At 35.4% G+C, this 18,778-nt stretch overlaps 1 protein-coding gene across 1 annotated transcript in view; it reads right to left on the bottom strand.

Moving 5' to 3' along the window:
* TMEM131 (transmembrane protein 131) overlaps window positions 1-18,778 on the bottom strand; it is a 93,289-nt gene that overhangs the window by 24,567 nt on the left and 49,944 nt on the right. The window contains exons 9-22 of the mRNA XM_059493781.1: window positions 16,498-16,648; window positions 16,306-16,362; window positions 15,331-15,392; window positions 10,294-10,402; window positions 8,378-8,486; window positions 7,487-7,640; window positions 7,215-7,385; window positions 6,832-6,942; window positions 6,611-6,745; window positions 6,088-6,192; window positions 4,703-4,789; window positions 1,455-1,607; window positions 1,226-1,301; window positions 1,007-1,124 (exon numbers count right to left, since the gene is read on the bottom strand). Coding sequence (XP_059349764.1) covers window positions 1,007-1,124; window positions 1,226-1,301; window positions 1,455-1,607; window positions 4,703-4,789; window positions 6,088-6,192; window positions 6,611-6,745; window positions 6,832-6,942; window positions 7,215-7,385; window positions 7,487-7,640; window positions 8,378-8,486; window positions 10,294-10,402; window positions 15,331-15,392; window positions 16,306-16,362; window positions 16,498-16,648 — 1,598 coding nt within the window. The remainder of the gene's footprint in view (window positions 1-1,006; window positions 1,125-1,225; window positions 1,302-1,454; window positions 1,608-4,702; window positions 4,790-6,087; window positions 6,193-6,610; window positions 6,746-6,831; window positions 6,943-7,214; window positions 7,386-7,486; window positions 7,641-8,377; window positions 8,487-10,293; window positions 10,403-15,330; window positions 15,393-16,305; window positions 16,363-16,497; window positions 16,649-18,778) is intronic.

The raw sequence follows: 18,778 nt of genomic DNA, 5'->3' as shown, positions 1-18,778 counted from the left end.
CAATACCTCTCTTTTCAGTTCCCTTTCCTTTCCCTGAATGTTCCTTTGGACAGCTGGGTAACTTTAAATCTCTTTAAAAGTAATAAATACTTTAAAATATAATAAATAATAAAAAAATAAATAATATTAAATCATTGTATATTCAAGTTAGAACTACTCCTTATTCAGAACTAATCTTTATCATTCTCCTTTACTGCTCTCTTCCTGAAGGGAATAGAACATTCTTGGAAGTTACTGGTGCAGCTAAATAGAGGATTCTGTTTAGATCAGATTTTCTCAGGATATCACCACTATAACACAGAAGTGATAAGGGAGGAATGCTTTTGTTATTCTATTTAGTTGCATACAGACATTTTGTTTCTTCACATGCCTTTTTTGAAAGGGTAATCTGGATGCTATCAACACAAAAGACACACACACTCTTGCTGTTTATGTTAACTCGTGTCCCTTTCACATTAAATCAACTTTACGTATGAGAAGGCAGATATTTAAAAGGTATGTAGCAGTCTACAGAGTTAAACTTTTCTAAATATTAATTAGCAACCATTAATCTTTCTCAAGGTAAAATAGCAGAAAATTTTGTAATTCACTGAAATGCAAAAATCCTGGTATGGTAATGACAGAAAACCTTATGAAATCTTAAAAGGGATACTGAGGATATTATTTTAAAACTGTTTAAGCAGGGATACTGAACAACCAGTATAATCTGGTTTTGGAAATTTTTGCAGAATAGAAACTGCCTTGATGTTACAATCTTGTAAAGAACCCCAGCAATTCAGTGAACAGTAACTGTCAATGCTTTCTTTAATTTGGGGAAAATTATTACTGTTTTCTAACTTTTTAAATGCTCTCTTTAAAGATTTTGCAGAGAAGGCCAAGCAATTCCTTTTTGGCACCTTCTCAAAGAGCACAGCAATATTAAGAAGCCTTTTATTCTATAAGAGCACACATATCACAGAATTAGTACTGACAAGGCCTGAGCAAATAACAGGAATATAACACTTACCTATGGCTTGAGTTCTCTTTTATTTCTGTCCATTCTTTGAATAAATTCTCATGCAAATCCCAGTCAGAATCCCATGCATCTTCTTGCATTGCTATGCTGTGCTGAACTTTAGATTCCGCTGCAGGAAATAATGTGGTTTTATAAATCTTCAAGTAAAATCATTACTTGAGGAGAAACTTATTTGAAATTATTTTCATTATAAAGTTGAACTTTACTTACATTTAGATAGAAAAGGCAATCCTACATAACAGTAATCTCCACACTGTAAACCAGGATCAAAATAAATATTTGCAATCTGCAAAACATGTAAGAGCTGATCAATTAAACAGCACAGTAAATCTAACGACCAAAGAAAAAAGAGGGAAGATTTCTGTTGAACACAGAAACTTAACATATGCTATATAGAAAAGAGAACTTATAAATGTTTAGAAATAAGACATAAACAAACCTTTGATTTTTTTCCTGGCTCTAAATCTTCTTTATTACTTCTTAGCCTCTTATAATAAAACCTTACATCTTCTGAGAGGGACCGTATGTGCTGTATTTTCACTTTCTGAGAAAAGGAGTTCATAATGTTCAGACTCTGGTGAACTACTTTCCCCTAAGGAAAATAAAAGGAAAGAAGTCTGTAGGATATGCATTTTTGCCTAGCATATGTATCTATTTATGCAGGCTGGCAAAGACCACAGCACTGCTGAAATGTTAAACTGCAATTTTAACTACACTACCTTAAAGAAATGCCATTTGCAACACTTCAAGATAGTAAGTTTCTATGAAGTTGTATTTTTTACTCCATCTGCTTCCAAGCACAGTTCACCCTTCTTGGAAAATTAAGAACACCTGAAGTATCTTGGAAGGGCACAGATAACAGCTCTCTTTAATCAAATCACAATAAAAAATATCAGAAGAGGAAAGGCAAGAGAAAACTTCAGTTTGCTGAGCCTCCTATTACTAAAGGGAAACAGGCTTTTTGTAAAAGATCACTGCTGGCAATTAGAAATAGTAATTAGTCATTAAGAATTAAAAATAATCTGAAAGGAAGAGTAAAGGGAAGATACAATCACAAAATCTACAGGTGACAGAGAGCTTTTAAAACCCTCTTCCTGCTCCCAAATGCAATTAAGACACAACACACCAAAACTACATTTAAGAAAAAAACCAGGAAGTTTTTTCCCCACACCTCTACAGCCTGCCTGCTTTTCTGAGTCAAACATTATTTCACCTTTTAAGCACAGAAAATTTAGTTTAATTGTCATTATCAAAATCCTTAGAATGCTCAAGCTCTACCCTGCCTCAGTTGTAAATCAATGATTCCATGGTCATATTTTACACCTTAACTCAACACTCAACCCTGGTATGTAGAGAGGAAACAATAACAGAAACAAAAGCAGATAGAAGTGCAACTCAGGACTACTGGGGAGACTCCAGATTTATGTTAAAAAAAAAAAATCAGTTTGAGCAAATATAAATACCCAAGGCTATCTTTTAATGAACATGTTTTTCTTGTTCCCCTTAAATCAATACTTCAAACTTTAAAAAAAAATAAATCTAAGTTTAAGTAGAGACATGGGAGAGGTCTTTGTCAGGTTCAAAATTTGCCTGTGGCCTCAGAAACAGTCACATATTGCAACAGTCTCAACAGAAGTAATTGCAGAGGTAAAGAAAGTACAAGAATAAATCCTTAACAGTACAGTCCTGCTAAACTGAATTAGGAGGTATATCTGAGCTTCATCTGTGAATTCCTATGAGTAACAAACTGTCATCAATGGGACAAGATACAGGTTTGTTAAAGTGTCTAGAACAAATAAATAGTATTTTACTAAGACTTTTACACAGCATTTAGACATGAAACAACAGACAAGGGAAAACAATTGTTCAGCAGTAATAAGAAAAACAGAACAACGCCATTTAGCATAGAGGTCCTCAAAGATGAGCTTTGATCAGGGGAGAGTTGAGAGGTGGCACTGTGAGGCAAAGATGACTCTATGAAGCAGAAGTCAACAGAGCTAAGATTGGTTTAAATCAAGACACTGACCTTTACAAGACCTGTACACACTGCCAGTGTATTGCTGACAAACTTCAACAGAATACCAGAAATCACACCTAGGTACAAATACACTAAAACTATAAACAGACAGACAGCTCTGGGAACCAGGCAGCTGCAGGGGAATTACATCCTAAGTATGAACTGAAAAGCATGTGTTACTAAAATAGTAGCACCTAGTTATTCCTGGCTGGTGTAGCTGTCAAGTTTCTCCACCAAACACTGAAACAAAAAGATGCTATTTTAGGCTTATTTTCATAAGTAATAGAGGCATTACAGACGAACTAAATGTTAGAGTAGCATGAAGTAAGTGAGCATAAGTTTAGTTTGAAATTATTCCAAGAAAAGTAAAAGTAAAACTAAGTATTTTATGTTCTCAAATATAAAGAGCTAAGTGATCAACTAATGGAAGTAGAATGTGAAGCTGACTGCTCTGAAAAGCTTGGGGCTTGAATACAGTAAACAGTATATAATCTTGTCAAAAGTGATAATTATATCCGAATCTATACTCCCAAACAAAATGCAGGAGGCCAAAGATCCCCTGAAAGAATAATTGTCTGAAAACGTTACTAGAAAAGAAGTATGAAGACAATAAAAATCACAGTAATCTAGGGAAGAGAAAGAATAATGACAGCAACAAAGCTATGTCTGAGAAACACAGGTGCTATAAGAAGTATTATCTGCCAAAAGAAAATAAAGCAAAAGGAAATAAACAAAACAAACAAAACTCCCCCAAATAAAAACAAAGAACCCTCTCCCCCAAAAAATTGCACAGCCAAAGCAAAAAAGCTCACAAACAATAATCAAACAAAAAAACCAGAGGCCCTCCCCCAAAAATCAAACTGACAAGACTGTGAGCATATTAGTATAAAATACTGAGAAGCTCTTCAGCCATTTCAGCTAGAACAAACTCAAAGGAGACTAAAAAAATATTACTTCTTTATGGTCCAACATAGGACAAAATATTTTTATGTGGCACTCAAAAGGGATATTCTTCACATGAATTCTTCTTCATAATCATAACAATCATTTCAAGTAATTCTAGTAGATTCAGATAGAGAATATAGAAACTGCTTTATGTCCAGTGAATGAAAGGGAACTGAATCTTTAAGCAATTTTAACTTATCAAAAGCTTATGAAGTAGGTAAAAATGAAGTTTTAGATGTGGCACTCAGTGTAATAAGTACCCATATAATTGTGAGTCTATATAGTAAAAAACCAAAATAGATCTTAAAGATAAGAAACAACTAGTGATCTTTGCAACTGTAGGCATGACTGTTTGACCTCAAGAGTAGCAAAAGACTTCAGAAGAATTTGTGACACAGGAGATCAGAAGGAAGATGGGATATGTGGCAATTGCAGCAAACATTCAGTCCTGAAGTCCTGCTGACTGACCTATCTTCCTCTGATGAGATCTATCCCATTACATGTGTATTCCAAGATCCCATTCAAGTGGGCTGTTGAGGAGAACTCATGCTTGGAACACGTAGCAGAAAAATCCCAAACAACCCCCAAAATAATGACAAACTGATCCTAACAGTTCAGTAGCACAATCTCCCCAGCAATTTGTAGAATTCAGGACAGTGGTCTCCCTTGAAAAGGGCATACAAAGACAAACACAGAAGGTAAAAATTTAATCCTAACTCTCTTACCGGAAAAGAAGGTGGAAGAAAAACATGTTTTGGGGAGCAGGTCAATGAGCCTACAGCAATCACAGCCTTCACTGGTATAGTTAAAATCTGGACCAAAAAAAAAACCAAGAAAAAATTAGAAAAAAACTCCTTACATTTCCAGCTTTTAAATCCTCTTCCACTTTTAAATTGCATAGAATAACAAAACCCTGAAATTCTACAATTAATATAGTCTAGGATTATACAGACATTTAAAACATGAAGACATGAATTAAGATTTCAACCCATCATCATATTCTGAACAGTCACTGCATAGTGTCAGGAAGCACTCCTCACTTCCTTTCTACATGGAACAGAAAAGCATACTGAAAACATAAGCTGCCCAATAGGATATTATATAGGCCTCATTTGAATGGGGCTTACTTTGCTGGAAAACAGGAGAGCAACATCTTTAAAGCAACTGAGGGAAGAAAATACACCCAGCTTCTCAAAACATGGTGTTATTGTAATACCTTGAGACCACATTGAAAAAGTAGCTGGAAGGGATGGCAATGAGATTCAAGTACCAATACAAGTAGACTAACTTGTAACAAGCAAGAAAATAAAATGCTTCAGAATCTGTAGCTGAAAGGTCACATACATGCGTGGATATAATACAAGAAAGCTTAAAATCTCCAATAACTGGCAGAATTTGGGAATTTCTCATTTTCTGTAGCACCATCAGAACTACACAATCAGTGATATAATTTCCTGACCTCATAAGCACAGAGTCACATTTGGGGGTTTTTTCCATATGTCACAAAAAGATATTAAATACAGATTGCATTATTCATTAGACTCTGTCTCCTGCAAAAACAAGGCACATGAAGTTGAGGCAACCAGTTGTTCTCTTCCATAATAATCAGTGCAAGGATTCTGTTTTATCAACTGCCAGCAAACTGTGGCAAGCTGCAGTATGGTCTAGTGGGCATGGGGGTATCCAGTCTTTTTAAACCTTAATGATTCTATGACTCTCCAAAACAGTTTTCACATTGCATTTTGACAAAAAATGGTTGATATTACAGCTTTGTTTCAGTAACTGATAATGTGGAGAAGCACATTGTCAGTGCATGACATGCCCCAAGATCCATGCATTGATGCTTTGAGGATGTGTCATGTCACTGAAGAACCCAAATGCAAAGCATTAGGTCAGATTTAAATGTATATTTCTGAAAGCCAGACAAAAATCATAATAAAAGCATAAGTAACCCTTCTGTTGTATGATGCAGGGTTAACTTGCAAAGATAACCTGACCTCTGGAGTTCCCTTCCAACCTCAACTCATGCAACAGTCTGTCCACTAAAACAACACTTAAAGAACTAAACAGATCTTCTGGGCAATACCCATTTATTATACAGTAAATATACCTCATAATCTGTTGAGATTTGTACAGCTCCATCATGAATTCCTTCCAGTTCCTTCGCTATTAGATTTACTCTGAACACTGCATAATAGCCTGATGCAAGTATCACCTGTAAATGGTAGAAAAAGTCACCAATGTATTCCATTAAACAAAAAGAAAGTTCACTAAAACCAGACTCAAAATCCATTTAAAACTACTGTCAGTGATAAACAACGAGTTCATATACATAAATGACTAACACAAAAATTATATATTCCCTTGTGGTGATAAATTTCCACTTATCCCAGATTAACAACAAGCATCATAAGGGTATTGAGATTGATTAGGTTTGGAAAGGGTAAATATAATGCTGCTCCTTAAAATAAATTTAGGAAGCCTACATGCTTTATCATACTCAAGTTCAGACAAAAATTAAGAATTCTTATCTCTCCTCTGCTAAAATGAAACTGAAAGAACTTGCAGAGGTTTGTCTCTTTTCTCCCCTCCTATATCTAGCTTTAAAGCAATGGATTCAAAGGTTTACTTACTGAAGACTGATCAGATGCAGTAGCATTTTGTAGTTCGTGGTGGTTTGCAATTATTGTTGTTCTGTTTCCCTTTTCAGTTGTTAGAAGTTCTACGGCCAAACCATCCCCTATAATATGCCAACTTTTTACAGCCAGCTTAAAAAGAACAAAAGGTATTGTTTTCAGTAACAACACTGATGTAAATTTTTTAAAAGATAAACTAAAAATAAATGCATCCTCACCTCTATTGGATTGCTGTTGATGACTGCAAATAAGATGCTGGTAGCTTCTGTTGCACTCAATATGCCAAAATCTATAAATCGCTCCTCATTTTTTGGTGACAGTACAAAGTACTAGAAAGATTGATAAAAGTATTTTAGCATAAGTGAAATATAAAGTGTGCTCAAACTGTAAGCTCATTAAAAATCACATTAATAATTTTAATACAACACTATCATGACAATCTCAAAATTCTAAATGAATAAACTCCCTATGTAAAACTAAAGACTTTAAGGGAACAAAAACAAATTTTTCAGCAGACACCGACGTAGAATAAAGAATTAAAGAGTCTATGAAGTCTGCCTCTAATTACACAGAAGTTGCCAAAAAAAGGGAAAATACTTACATCAAGAAATCCCGTGTATGCTCGGACAGGTAGGTGAAATTTAGAAGCATTGGTGATAAGTAGGATATTATTGTCAACGTGAACAGATGATGTGGAAGGCATAAAATTAAGTGTAAAAATATATCTGGATTCATTGGGTGGAATTAAGACTGGTTTACTGAAGTTCTGGACCTAGATCAGTGAACAATGAAGACCAAGGTTACAACTGAACAAAGTGTACCACATTTAAGCATTTACTAACAGGTAAAAGCATTCACTTAAATGGGACTTACTTTAAACATTGGCTTTGCTTCTTCTGGTAACACAACATCATGTATAAGGATTGCAAAACTGAATGTGTTTGTTAAATAGATCAGTCTTTCCACAGAATCAGCAGCACTGTCACGGATGTGAAAGAGTGTGGCAGCATGATCAAATCCTAAATAACTACCCAAAGAAAACAGAGTAAAGAAAATAAAGATTTTCCTCAAAGTGTTTTCCTTACACAAAGAAAAGAATTCATTATTTCAAACAGCTAAAAAGGTACATACCCCACTGCATGGTGAAACTATATTATCACTAGCACTATATTAGCACTATGGGGACATCAATAACTAAGTAATTCAAATAAGATAAGAAAACATGTAACTGAGAATAATAGAGGGACTAAAAGGAAGTGTTGAAGTATTAAGAAAATTTGCAGATCATGTGTACTTTTTATTAGCTAAATCATGTGTCTGCAGCACAAAGTTGTGACAAGGTAAGGTTTAGTTTGTTGGCCATTAAAATAGTCTGCCAGTTCTGTTGATAAAATAGCACCTCATTCAAAATGTTTTTAAAGTCAACTTAGTCATACTTAGTAAATAAGTAACAAAACCCACGGAAACACAGCATTCTTCCAAAATTTTGCTTAAAATGAAAAGCACCTTCTCTACCCTTACTTCATATGGCAATAGAACAGTGAATGCAAAAGCAGAAGTTTTCAATGCTGCATTTTTAAAATGTCTCATCTGCAGTCTTCAGCTGCTCTGAAAAACAACTCACTAAGATCAATTCTAACTCAAGCCTTGAAACCAACTTACTAATGGCTAAGACTACTTCATCCACTTGTTTACAAACAGGAATAATCCCCTCTAATTTAGAGCATTTAGTTTTTGAACTATGTTCAGTTACTGGAAGCTTACCCATCCAACACTTCTGCTTGATACGGTATTTCAAGTTTGGAATAGCTCTTCTCTTTTGCTTTAACAGTTATTTTCCCAGAAGACTGTGATGCTCTTTTTGCTTTTGATGCTGCACACACAAGAATGTAAGTTTTTTAAAGCTGACAAAAATTGATCCATTAAGTTATACTAGAATGAGTGGAAGAATAAAACCACAGAGCTAGCCCAGAAATTAATAACCATGGAAGGAAAAAAGTGGAGCTTAAGGGAATTTCAATAACCAAACTGACATGGTGTAAAGTCTATGAAACAAGAGATCCCAATTCTGAAATCTTCCCATTTAACACCAGTTAGATGACCTGCCCAATTTACTAAGCTTTTCTACAATAGGGAAGCCTGATTGCTGCTGTCATATAAATAACCTGAACATGTCCAGAGGATCATTTGTATCCAGATGAATTGAAGTCTCCACTAAGAACACGCAATAAAACTATCCCTCTCCTAACAGAACAGAAGCTTGAGACTGCTGGGCCCCTCAATTAGAATCAGCAGTAGAGAGGATCTTAATAATGAAGAAATGAAAGACAAACTAAATGTTGCAAAAAGATAAGTAGAATCCATGTAAGAACTTAAACTACACAAGCACCAAGAGTGATGCTCACAGATCTGCTCCAAGATCACAGAACAAGTAATGGCAGCCTGGTAGAGGTAGTGCAAAAAAAAAAAAAAGTCAAGGTATTCAAATACTAATTAAGAGAAGGCACCAAGCCCCTAAAGCCCCTGCATGTAATTAGGACAGCTGAAATTGCATACATTTAGGGCTGGCTGCTTCACTGATAAGAATTCATCAAGTCAATTCCTTAAACACATTAAGCAGCTTAACTGGGTATTTTTCCCAGGAACCACCATTCCTTCTGAGATGCACCATATGTTAGCCAGTAGGCCCTCATATAACAATTCCCACCAGCTTCAAAATCTGAATGTATTATCACCTTAGGTTGACAGAATTCATCTCTTTCAGAAGTTATAAGCTAAAATGTACTTCACTTGTTTTAGAAACCATGAGCTATTAAATTTCTAAAGTGCTAATCCATAAATGGTAATAAAAATCAATTCTTTCCTCTTTTTCTATGCAACTTCTAAAATTATGTTTACCACAACTATTTCATGTGTAAGATTCCATTTTTAAGCAATCCAGGCAGAAAGACTTACAGCACCAACTAGTATCTTAAAGCAGTAACATCTGAGTAGTCACCACCATTTTAACAGTTGATTAAAATCTCTATAAAAACAGAGGTGCCTTTCTACAAAGTGTCAGCATAGTATTTAAAGTCACAGTATGTAGGAGAAAAATCACAGAATTCCAGGTTGAAGGAGACCTCAAGGACCCCTTGGTCCAACCTTTCCTGGCAGAAGTACAGTTTAAACAGGATGTCTCAGCACCCTGGCCAGATTGATTATAAGTGCCCAACACTGCAGAATCCACCCAATCTTGGGGAGATTATTTCAATGGCTGATTGTTTTCATTGTGAAAAATTTTCTTCTTGTGTCTAATTGAAATTTCCCCAGGAGTAACTTGTACTTGTTACCTTGTTTGTTAGGATTTCTCAAAAACAAATGTCTGCTTAAAACAAACATACATTTAGATAACAAGGGCCTTAACATAAGAATACAGTTATGTTTATTAGAAAAATTAAGAATATCTTCTCATCTGTATTTACCAGTTGATAAGATACTTGTTCATCATAAACAAAGACAATCCTTTCAGAAATAACTGAAGTTCAGAAGAACTGTAGGCCTTTTCCAGGTAGGAAAATTCCATTTTCTTCTCAAAATTATGAACGTTTTTTTGTTTAGATAGTGAAAATAATCGATGAAACTTCAGTAAGTTTTCAGAAGCACTTGACAAGTTCTAAGAAGAGAGGAGCAGTACTTACCATCAAAGCTAATGCTTGCAACTTTGGTATATTTACTTTCAGAGGCTTTTAACGTAACGGGCTTGAAATATACTGTTATCGCTTCGTTCTGTGGTGTAGGTCTAACACTCTGCAAACAAAATATGAAGCATCTGTAAATGATCATTGATAACACGCTGTGAAACCTTTCACAGTGATAAAACTGCAACTACTTTTGGTTAAGCTCTTGCAGGTCTGTCTTTCCTGTAAGAAAGCAGCATTACAAGTGGTTTTAGAATTTTTTTCAGGTCCTACAAATTACTCAGTCAATATACAGGAAAGTAGGAAACAGTGAGTTCTCCTTGGGGATGTTGAATTAAGTGGCAGTATGGTCAGAAGCATATTAATAAAACAGAAACCAAACCTTATTTAAATTAGGATTTAATTTTTTGTTCTTAATGCTGCAGGGCTGCAATAGCAAGGATAAAGTCTGCAGAGAAAAAAAAAAACTAACTGTACAGAGAAACATTTTGTAGATCTGTGATGACACTCGTTCTACACTAACACCTTACAAGGTCACCCTTTACATCTGAGGATTTACTGTTTTAAACTAAAGAGAAAAGGTAAATGGCCATCACTGGAAGAGCTATTGCGTCAGTCAATAGCCAGAGCTGATTTGTAGAGGTACTCATTGCTGTGCAGCAGGATAAGGGATTCCATGTCATCTGAAGACTCTACAGAGATTGCCAGCAAACCATCTAGATTCCATGGAGAAGCGAGGCATGAAGCATTTAAATGCTCTTATTCTTGTTTTGCTTAAAATTAGGATGGCTGCCATGATTCTTCCTCCCCAGCTGTCTCCTCCTGCTTTAAGAACAGATCAGCTGCTCACATAGCAGCTGTTAAGCCACAGCAAATCACAGGATGCTGCATTAAGAAAACTGAAATGAGCGCTGCCTTACCTTCTGCTGGGCTGCAGAGGTTTAGCACCTGTTTAATAAGCAGCTGAGCCTTTCTTGGTCAGGGAGGAAGGCAGACAGCTAGTGGCACAAACCAATTACAGCTCTTCCAAGCCAAGCTGTCCTTGATTGTAAATTAAAGCCATAAAAGTGTGCATAAATAACTTAGTTCTGCAGACCACATGATCTTTAGTGGGAACAAGCAGCACTACTCCTGCAGCTAATGAATAATCTCTGTTAACTCAAGCAGAGGTTTTGTATTTTGGATTTATAGCACTGACCTTTGTCCACCACCATATCTGCATACATGGGGTGCAGATATTTGGTATTTCTTTTCATAAGTCAATTAATAATTATCTCAATTTTCTTCTAACGAGATCCACACTACAAAACTAAAATCTTGGCAGATCTTTAAAAAAAAAAACCCTCCTAAGGTAGATGAAATCAAAGCTGTGATAAAGTTCACAACTTCTGGATGACAGAGACAATAAATATTTTCAGAAGCTCTTTTCATGCAAAATGTTTTCTTTAATAACTGGTTTGAAATAATGCTGATTTTCATCTAGTAAATCAAACTGGAAGTATTCAAAAGGACAGCCTGTTACAAAAAAAAAAAGGCAGGTTTCAGAGGTGCATCTCTCAAACTACAAGTGAAACAAACCTAGATGTATTTACTCAGAATGTCTACAGCTGGTGAATTTAGTTAAGGAGGGAATTTACACTGTTTTGTTGAAAATTTCTGAACTACATAATGCACATTTCCCATTTGTTGCTTGATTAAATGTTATAAAAGGAAATACAAAATTAAGACAACTAGGGAAAAACAAACATCCTTTGGGTATCCTTTCAAATTTCCTCAAATTTCAACCTATTTCAAATAAAGCTCAAGTAGAGTCTGTCCTGAAATATGCATTAAAAGCCATCATCAAAACAAGTTCCATCAAGAATGTAATACCACCAATTTTCTCAGAAAAATTCCTAACAGCAACTTTTGTAGGGAAGAATAATTTTAAATAGACATACTTCAGTAACACATGGCTCTCCCACAGAATGACCCACTCAAGACTCCTGACCCTGCTAAGACACATTCAATATTTAGCATAACTGCAGAAAATTAAGATCTTAAATGTGCTAAAGGACACAACAAGGGGCTAAAACTTTCTGCTTTTGCAGGAGTTCTTGAGAAAGACTTTGAAGGTTTAAGAACACTTGGGATACATGTATTCTAATAAACTGAAGAGTATGGGCTGGAAGACTGGCTCATGTTCATCTATAATGTTTACCAGTCAGAAGGCTCCTAAGCCTAGTTTTGTCTTGCCCACCTAGCATGGACAAAAAAGCCCTGTGGCTACAGGTAGCAGATTAAGGCTGGTTCCATTAGTGTCAGAACCATGTCTGAACTGTTTTATTCTCTTTTACAGACACAACTGTCAGAAATTTCTTGGCCTTGTGTTTAAACAGAGAAACACCTAACTAATTAAAGTTCACCTTCTCCATAAAGAATCATCCAGTACATGGAACAAGCTACTGTATTCCTTGATAATTTTGAGATGCATACACCTAAATGTGAAAACACAACACAGAAGCAAACTACTTCTTGCTGATTGCTAAGAGAAATTAACCCCTATTCTTAAGTTGGGACAGAACATAATACTTTCTTACACAAACACTTTTGTTTTCAAACTGATACAATTCAGCTTCACTAAGGCTGTCCTGAAGTTCCTGGCTCTCAGGCATCAAACATGATCAGGACCTCAAATTTTGAAGTATCCCTTTGCTTTCAGCAGTCAAACAGGCTTAAAGTGCCATAAGGAAACACCAAATTTACATTATAGAGAAGGGATAAAACAAGTGTTCAACAATCTACATTTACCAGATTTTTGACAGAATGGGTTAATTGTTGCAGCATGACTAGTTTATCCAGTCATGAAATAAGCATTACTATCCTTAATAATGGAACAAATCCTACAAAATGAGGGAGGTATTATAAGTAGTTTTAAAACTTGAAAATTATTTGCTTGCTCTTATCATCCTCAACCAGTTTGCTGGACCACAGCATGAGTAAGTGCTTGAAGGCAGAACAACCACAAGTCTGGCAACAGTACTAGCAGTCTCTCACACACTGATGACCTGAAGATATTTAGCTCCTCCAGCACCCAGCTTAAATATATGCTAAATATAGCCTTGGCCTTTTCTTCTGACATTAAGATGAAATTTGTCACACAGTCTGTCTCACTACTTTTAAACTAGCTCTAAAGGGTCAGAAGTCTATTTGTCAAGCTTTCCTAGAAAAAAGTTATTCACCAAGCCCGTTCTTGGTGAAATTCTTTATTCTTGCTTTCCACTTTGAAATTCATTGATTGGCACAGCAGTAGAAATTCACCAAGTGTTTCAAAAGCTAGAAAGTTTACAAACTTCCCAACAAAGCTGTCCCTTAATGAAAAGAACAACTGACTTGTGATTGTCAGTTGATGTGTTTTTCAGTGTGCCATGTGATACACTGAAAAACACATCATGTCTGGACCTGTGTGGTAGCTTTCTCCTTGCAAAAGTGAGTCCCAAAGGCTTTAAAAATACCAAATCAACTGCTTTGACACACAGTAAAAAAATTATTTCTCTGGAAAAGTTTTGTCATTATATGTATAAAGGTTATCAAGTAATAGCCTTCCATTAGATTGGTATTTATGGTTTACAGCCCATAGTCCAAAGACACTAGCTTAAAAAAAAATGGATGGGCTTGGGTCTTTTTTTAAATGGAGGAGTATGAATTAGGCACCACACAACCAGGTAGGTATTAGAAATTATACTGATGGTCTGAAAATGTGGTTATTTGCATTGTACACAGCAAGCATATTACACGCTTTAAAAAAAATAATAAACCCAACCAACAAGTAAACTGTCAAATCTAAAACAAACTTGCAAATACAGCTGGAAAAATAATTTATTGGATTTACCAACCCTCTCAATGCAAAAATCATGTACCTACACAGGTCTTTTTGGTTTTTAAAACTCTCTATGGAAGTTGTGCCATAGCTTAGAAAGCCATGATTCTTATAGGATCACCTGACCTCATTGTTGTAATAAGCATCAGGACCTCAATGAAAAAGAATCTTTTTGCAGTATACTGTAAGAGTCTCTTGTCTTGAAAATTATTAGTTAATAACACCTTAGCAAGCACTGCAATGGTCTATTGTCACTATGAAAACTTATCTTCCAGTATCTTAAGATTTTGCTAGATCTCTACTATTAAAACACTCTTCCTCATAGTTGCAGCTTCAAGCTTTATAAACACAGAGATGCTCTCCAAAATCTGAGTAAGGAACCTTTGCCAATCCTTCAGTCATTCTTTTGGCTCCTCTGGTTCCTTTTCAACACTTCAAAACTTTTTGAAGTGCACTGGGACAAGGTATAGCTAGCTACACAACTAAATCTGGAAAAGAAGGAAGACAGGAAGGGAAGAAGGAGGAAGTGAGAAAAATAGTGGGCAATGAGAAAAATCACACAGGAAGAAGGTATGAATGAACAAAGGCGGACTACCAGACTAGGACTGAATTTCTGAAGTAAAAACAGGAAGTAGAAAATCCACATTTCTATAATTCTGAAGCTGGCTGCACTTCACTTTCAGCTCCAGTGGTCTGACTGTAAAGGGCCCTAGAGTCTTTGGCTTCTTTTGTTATTTCAAGCAACAAAGCAGATAAACTCAAGAAAAAAAGGGTAATTTTACAGGCAGCTCCTGAAAGCTACTCTTGGCTTATCTTAAAAAATTATGTTGGGGAACCACTTTATATACTGATGTGTAAATGTGATGAGGACAAAGAATCTTACAGAGACTGTATTAATCTCACCCACTGAACATGAATTACTGTTCTCAAGTTTCCAAAGGTTCAGATATTGCAGGTACAGCCTAAAACTGCTGTTCAGAGCATTCAAAGGAGACTATGATGCAAATTAATTTTAACATGCATAAAAATTATCCGCTCTGCTATTAAGTTACATTTTCAGTCACACATCACCTAGCTTCTAATTCTGACCACTACATGGTAAACCTGTGAATCATCAATTTTTATGAGAAAAAGTAAATCCATGTAGAAAGTTTCAAACTGAAAGAAATCATACTTACTGTAATTGGCACATCTTTTGTTCCTGAATTTAATAAATGCAGATTTAAAATTTTTGGCAGATCTGTTAAAGAACAAAAAACACACCTGTCTATTAGGCTATTTTAACATGTGAATCTTATATAAAGTCATTTACACTAGCTGGTTTCTTATATACCTCCACTGTTCAGTGTTAAAAAGTTATACTAACACGACAGAATAGCCAGTCAAAATCGCTAGTCCCAACAAAACCGCCTTTTTGTGCATTAGTAGGCATTACATACTTCAGCTTACCACTCATATTTCTAACACATTAAGAAGTGAACAGACTAAAAATACTATAATCAATGACTTTTTCAGATGCACCATGTTCAGAAGAAATTACTCTTACTTGAAAATCTTTACATGTTTCAGAAGTAGCATGGAAAAGTTCTTCAGAAGCTATCTTTTTTTAATTGAACAGAAGATAAATACTGCCTTTTGTCAGCAATAAATCCCTCTTACAGTTTCAAAAAATATCTCTAGTTTTACTACTTTCTGATCACTAGTATTTTTACTGCTTTTTAACACTAAACAACATTAATGTTAAATGTTAAGCCCAAATATGTTAGAGGCAATTAAAAAAAGATCCTATCATAAAACATTTGATCAAGTTTGCCCACCTTCACTTCCCCCCTGTCTGAAAATTATTAAGACTTAGAAGTGAAGCAGTTTTCACAAGTACACAAACTAATTCAACTGAAATGCTTTTCAGACTAACCCATGTGCAACTGTGTAACATTAACCTTACTACTGAACTTACAACCTGGTGTGCAAACTACTGCTTGCTTGTACACACCCCAAGTACTCTTGCATCTATGCACTATTGTGACCCACTGTTGTAATCTGTCTTTTTAAAAGCATCATTCCACAAGCAACCTGAACAGGACAAAGGTACTGGGCTTTCCCCTCCCCACCCTATTCCTGATCAATACTTTGAGAACTGAAGACTGGTTTACCTTGTGTTCGTAGTGTACCAAAATCTAGCATTTCTGTTGATGAATAGATTCCTGGTGCTTAAAAGAAAAAATAAAATTACAATTTTCTTATTATATTAAGAGTTAATTAATTTGAATAATTGAAAAAAAACCCCAACCAAAACACTAAACAAACCCAAAAATCAACCAAACCCCAACCACTCTTTCACGAACCTGTTGTAACTTCTACTTCAACAGGCAGAATAATAACTTCTGTGTTGTCTGAGGCATTTGTTTTTATTCTAATGAAGGCTGTATGATTATCTGCTTCTCTTGAAGAAAAGCTGGCTCTCATCACTCCTTTTGTTTCATAGGGAGGTATTTCCTGATAAATAACCAAAGCACATCTATGAGAGTGCAGTAATTACAAAAAAAGCTGTCACACCAAATAATTACAATAGAAGCATTGAATATAATTGTGTTAAGAGAAAAAGCTACAATAGCAGGAAGAGATAGGCTTCATATAACTAAAATTCCCATTAAATTTATAAAGGATAGTTGTAATCATCTAATATGACACTGATTAAAATTAGGTATATGCAAGAGAACTTTCATGTCCCATTTGATTAAGTTAACAATTCTAGGATTCTAAGTTTTATGTATTCAAATTGTGGTAAAAAAGACTACATTAGCAGAATCTGGCAATAAACAAAAGATAGTCAGAAAAAATGTTGACAGTAATATCAAATACTGAATTTGCACACTGCTTTTTCTCCAAAGCAGACACAGGCCATGCAGCTTCAGTGCTAAACACAAACTAAACCAGTGCACAACTCCATTCAGCTAGAAGCTTGTAGAGCTTCATGTTTATTAGTCACCATGTAATTTACAAGAGAAAGTAATAAACTAATTTCAGTTCCTGTACCATGCCTATTCTGCCAGTTCTAATCTGCATTCAGGGTTTGAAAGACATCTCTTTCTGTATTTTCTGAACACATTTGCAGCACAAGACTAACTTCAGCACTACAGCTGAAATACTAACATCAGATTGTCTTCCTCATCACATTACAGAAGGTCTGAGGATTGGATTTTTCATTTGTTGCTTGGCGTTTGTTTTTAAATAGAAGATGAAAACCTTGACTGGAAATTTTCTAAGGCACAATGATTGCAGATGTATATTTTGAAAGCTGTTGAATATCAAAGTAAGAAGATTTCAAGTTCTGTTTTTACAGACCCAACATAATGCAGCCATTCATTAATGTATCAAAGGATGTGATCTGACTCTTCCATATGTGTAACTAGGGATCCAAAGCTGGTCAGATCAAAAAATACTCCTGCATGTGCAGACTGCTCCATCCAATCATTCAAACATTTGGCATCAGAACAATTTTATACAATTATGTATATCCATATGTCAAAGTATCATCACCATATCTCAAGTAATTTCTGCTGCTTTGAAGCTTTTCTAACTGCAGTACTGCTCTTCACATAACCAATACAATGATGTATCTGTGTGTTTCCTCCTACTGGTTTGATTTCTTAAAGCTGCCTTATTGTTTTGAAATACCAATGGTTATATGAAAATGCATACCAATGGGTATGAAAATGGATGGATAGAGGAAACAAGAGGATCAGTCCTTGCCAGACACTGGAAGCTTTCACATGTGAGTCATCACTGCTTTAACTGGCAACCTGGCCAAGGGAAGCCAAAAAGCTTCATGCTCTGAAAAACATCCCCCCTGAGTTCTCCTGACAACCAGTAAGGGGCTATCTTTAGAAGCAATGCAATTTAACCAAAGCAGTGTAAAAACATTAGGACAATAATGTTTTAAAATCCATTTTCATGTGAACATCTAACCCTCGGTATCTGTTTCCACTGCCTTTTTTAAAATGTTGTGATCTGTGTTAATACGTATTTCCTTGCAACTTTTGTACCTAAAACTAAAATACTGCCATTCTAATGGACTTTCTCCAGAAAATAGAAGAATTAAGAATTGTGATTGTCCTTTGTAACTCACTTGGAAATACTCTCCTAAAACAAATATAACTGTCACATTACTGTAATGATGCACTTGAACAAGAGACAAACTTAGGAGCCCAATGGCTCTGAAGTCTCTCCTAGACCAGAAACCAGTCATCAAAAAATCAAGTAATTCTAACTGAAAAGGAAAATAGGTTTTGTATCTAGCTGGACAATACCAATGGTGTGACATACAGCATTCAGCCAAAAACTGTACCTTCAGGATGCTTCTAAATTTTATTTCACTTAAAGATATCAGTATGTGTTACTTCAAACCAGATTTAATGAGCCAGACCACAAGTCCATCCAATCCACTATCTTGTCTCTAGCAGCAGACATGATGAGGAGGGAGTAGCTGCAGGGTATGCATGTAGGAGTATTTCCCATAACAGTTTCTAGCCACTCTCAACACATGATCTAGGGATTTACTTCAGCTACACACACTGCTGTTTTATTTAGTAGTCCATAATAGATTTTTCTTCCTAAGTTTGTTTA

Source organism: Ammospiza nelsoni, chromosome 2 (assembly GCF_027579445.1).
Source record: "Ammospiza nelsoni isolate bAmmNel1 chromosome 2, bAmmNel1.pri, whole genome shotgun sequence".
NCBI classification, from domain to species: Eukaryota; Metazoa; Chordata; class Aves; order Passeriformes; family Passerellidae; genus Ammospiza; species Ammospiza nelsoni.
Note: the sequence above shows the minus strand (reverse complement) of the source record. Positions and strands in the feature narration are given on the sequence as shown.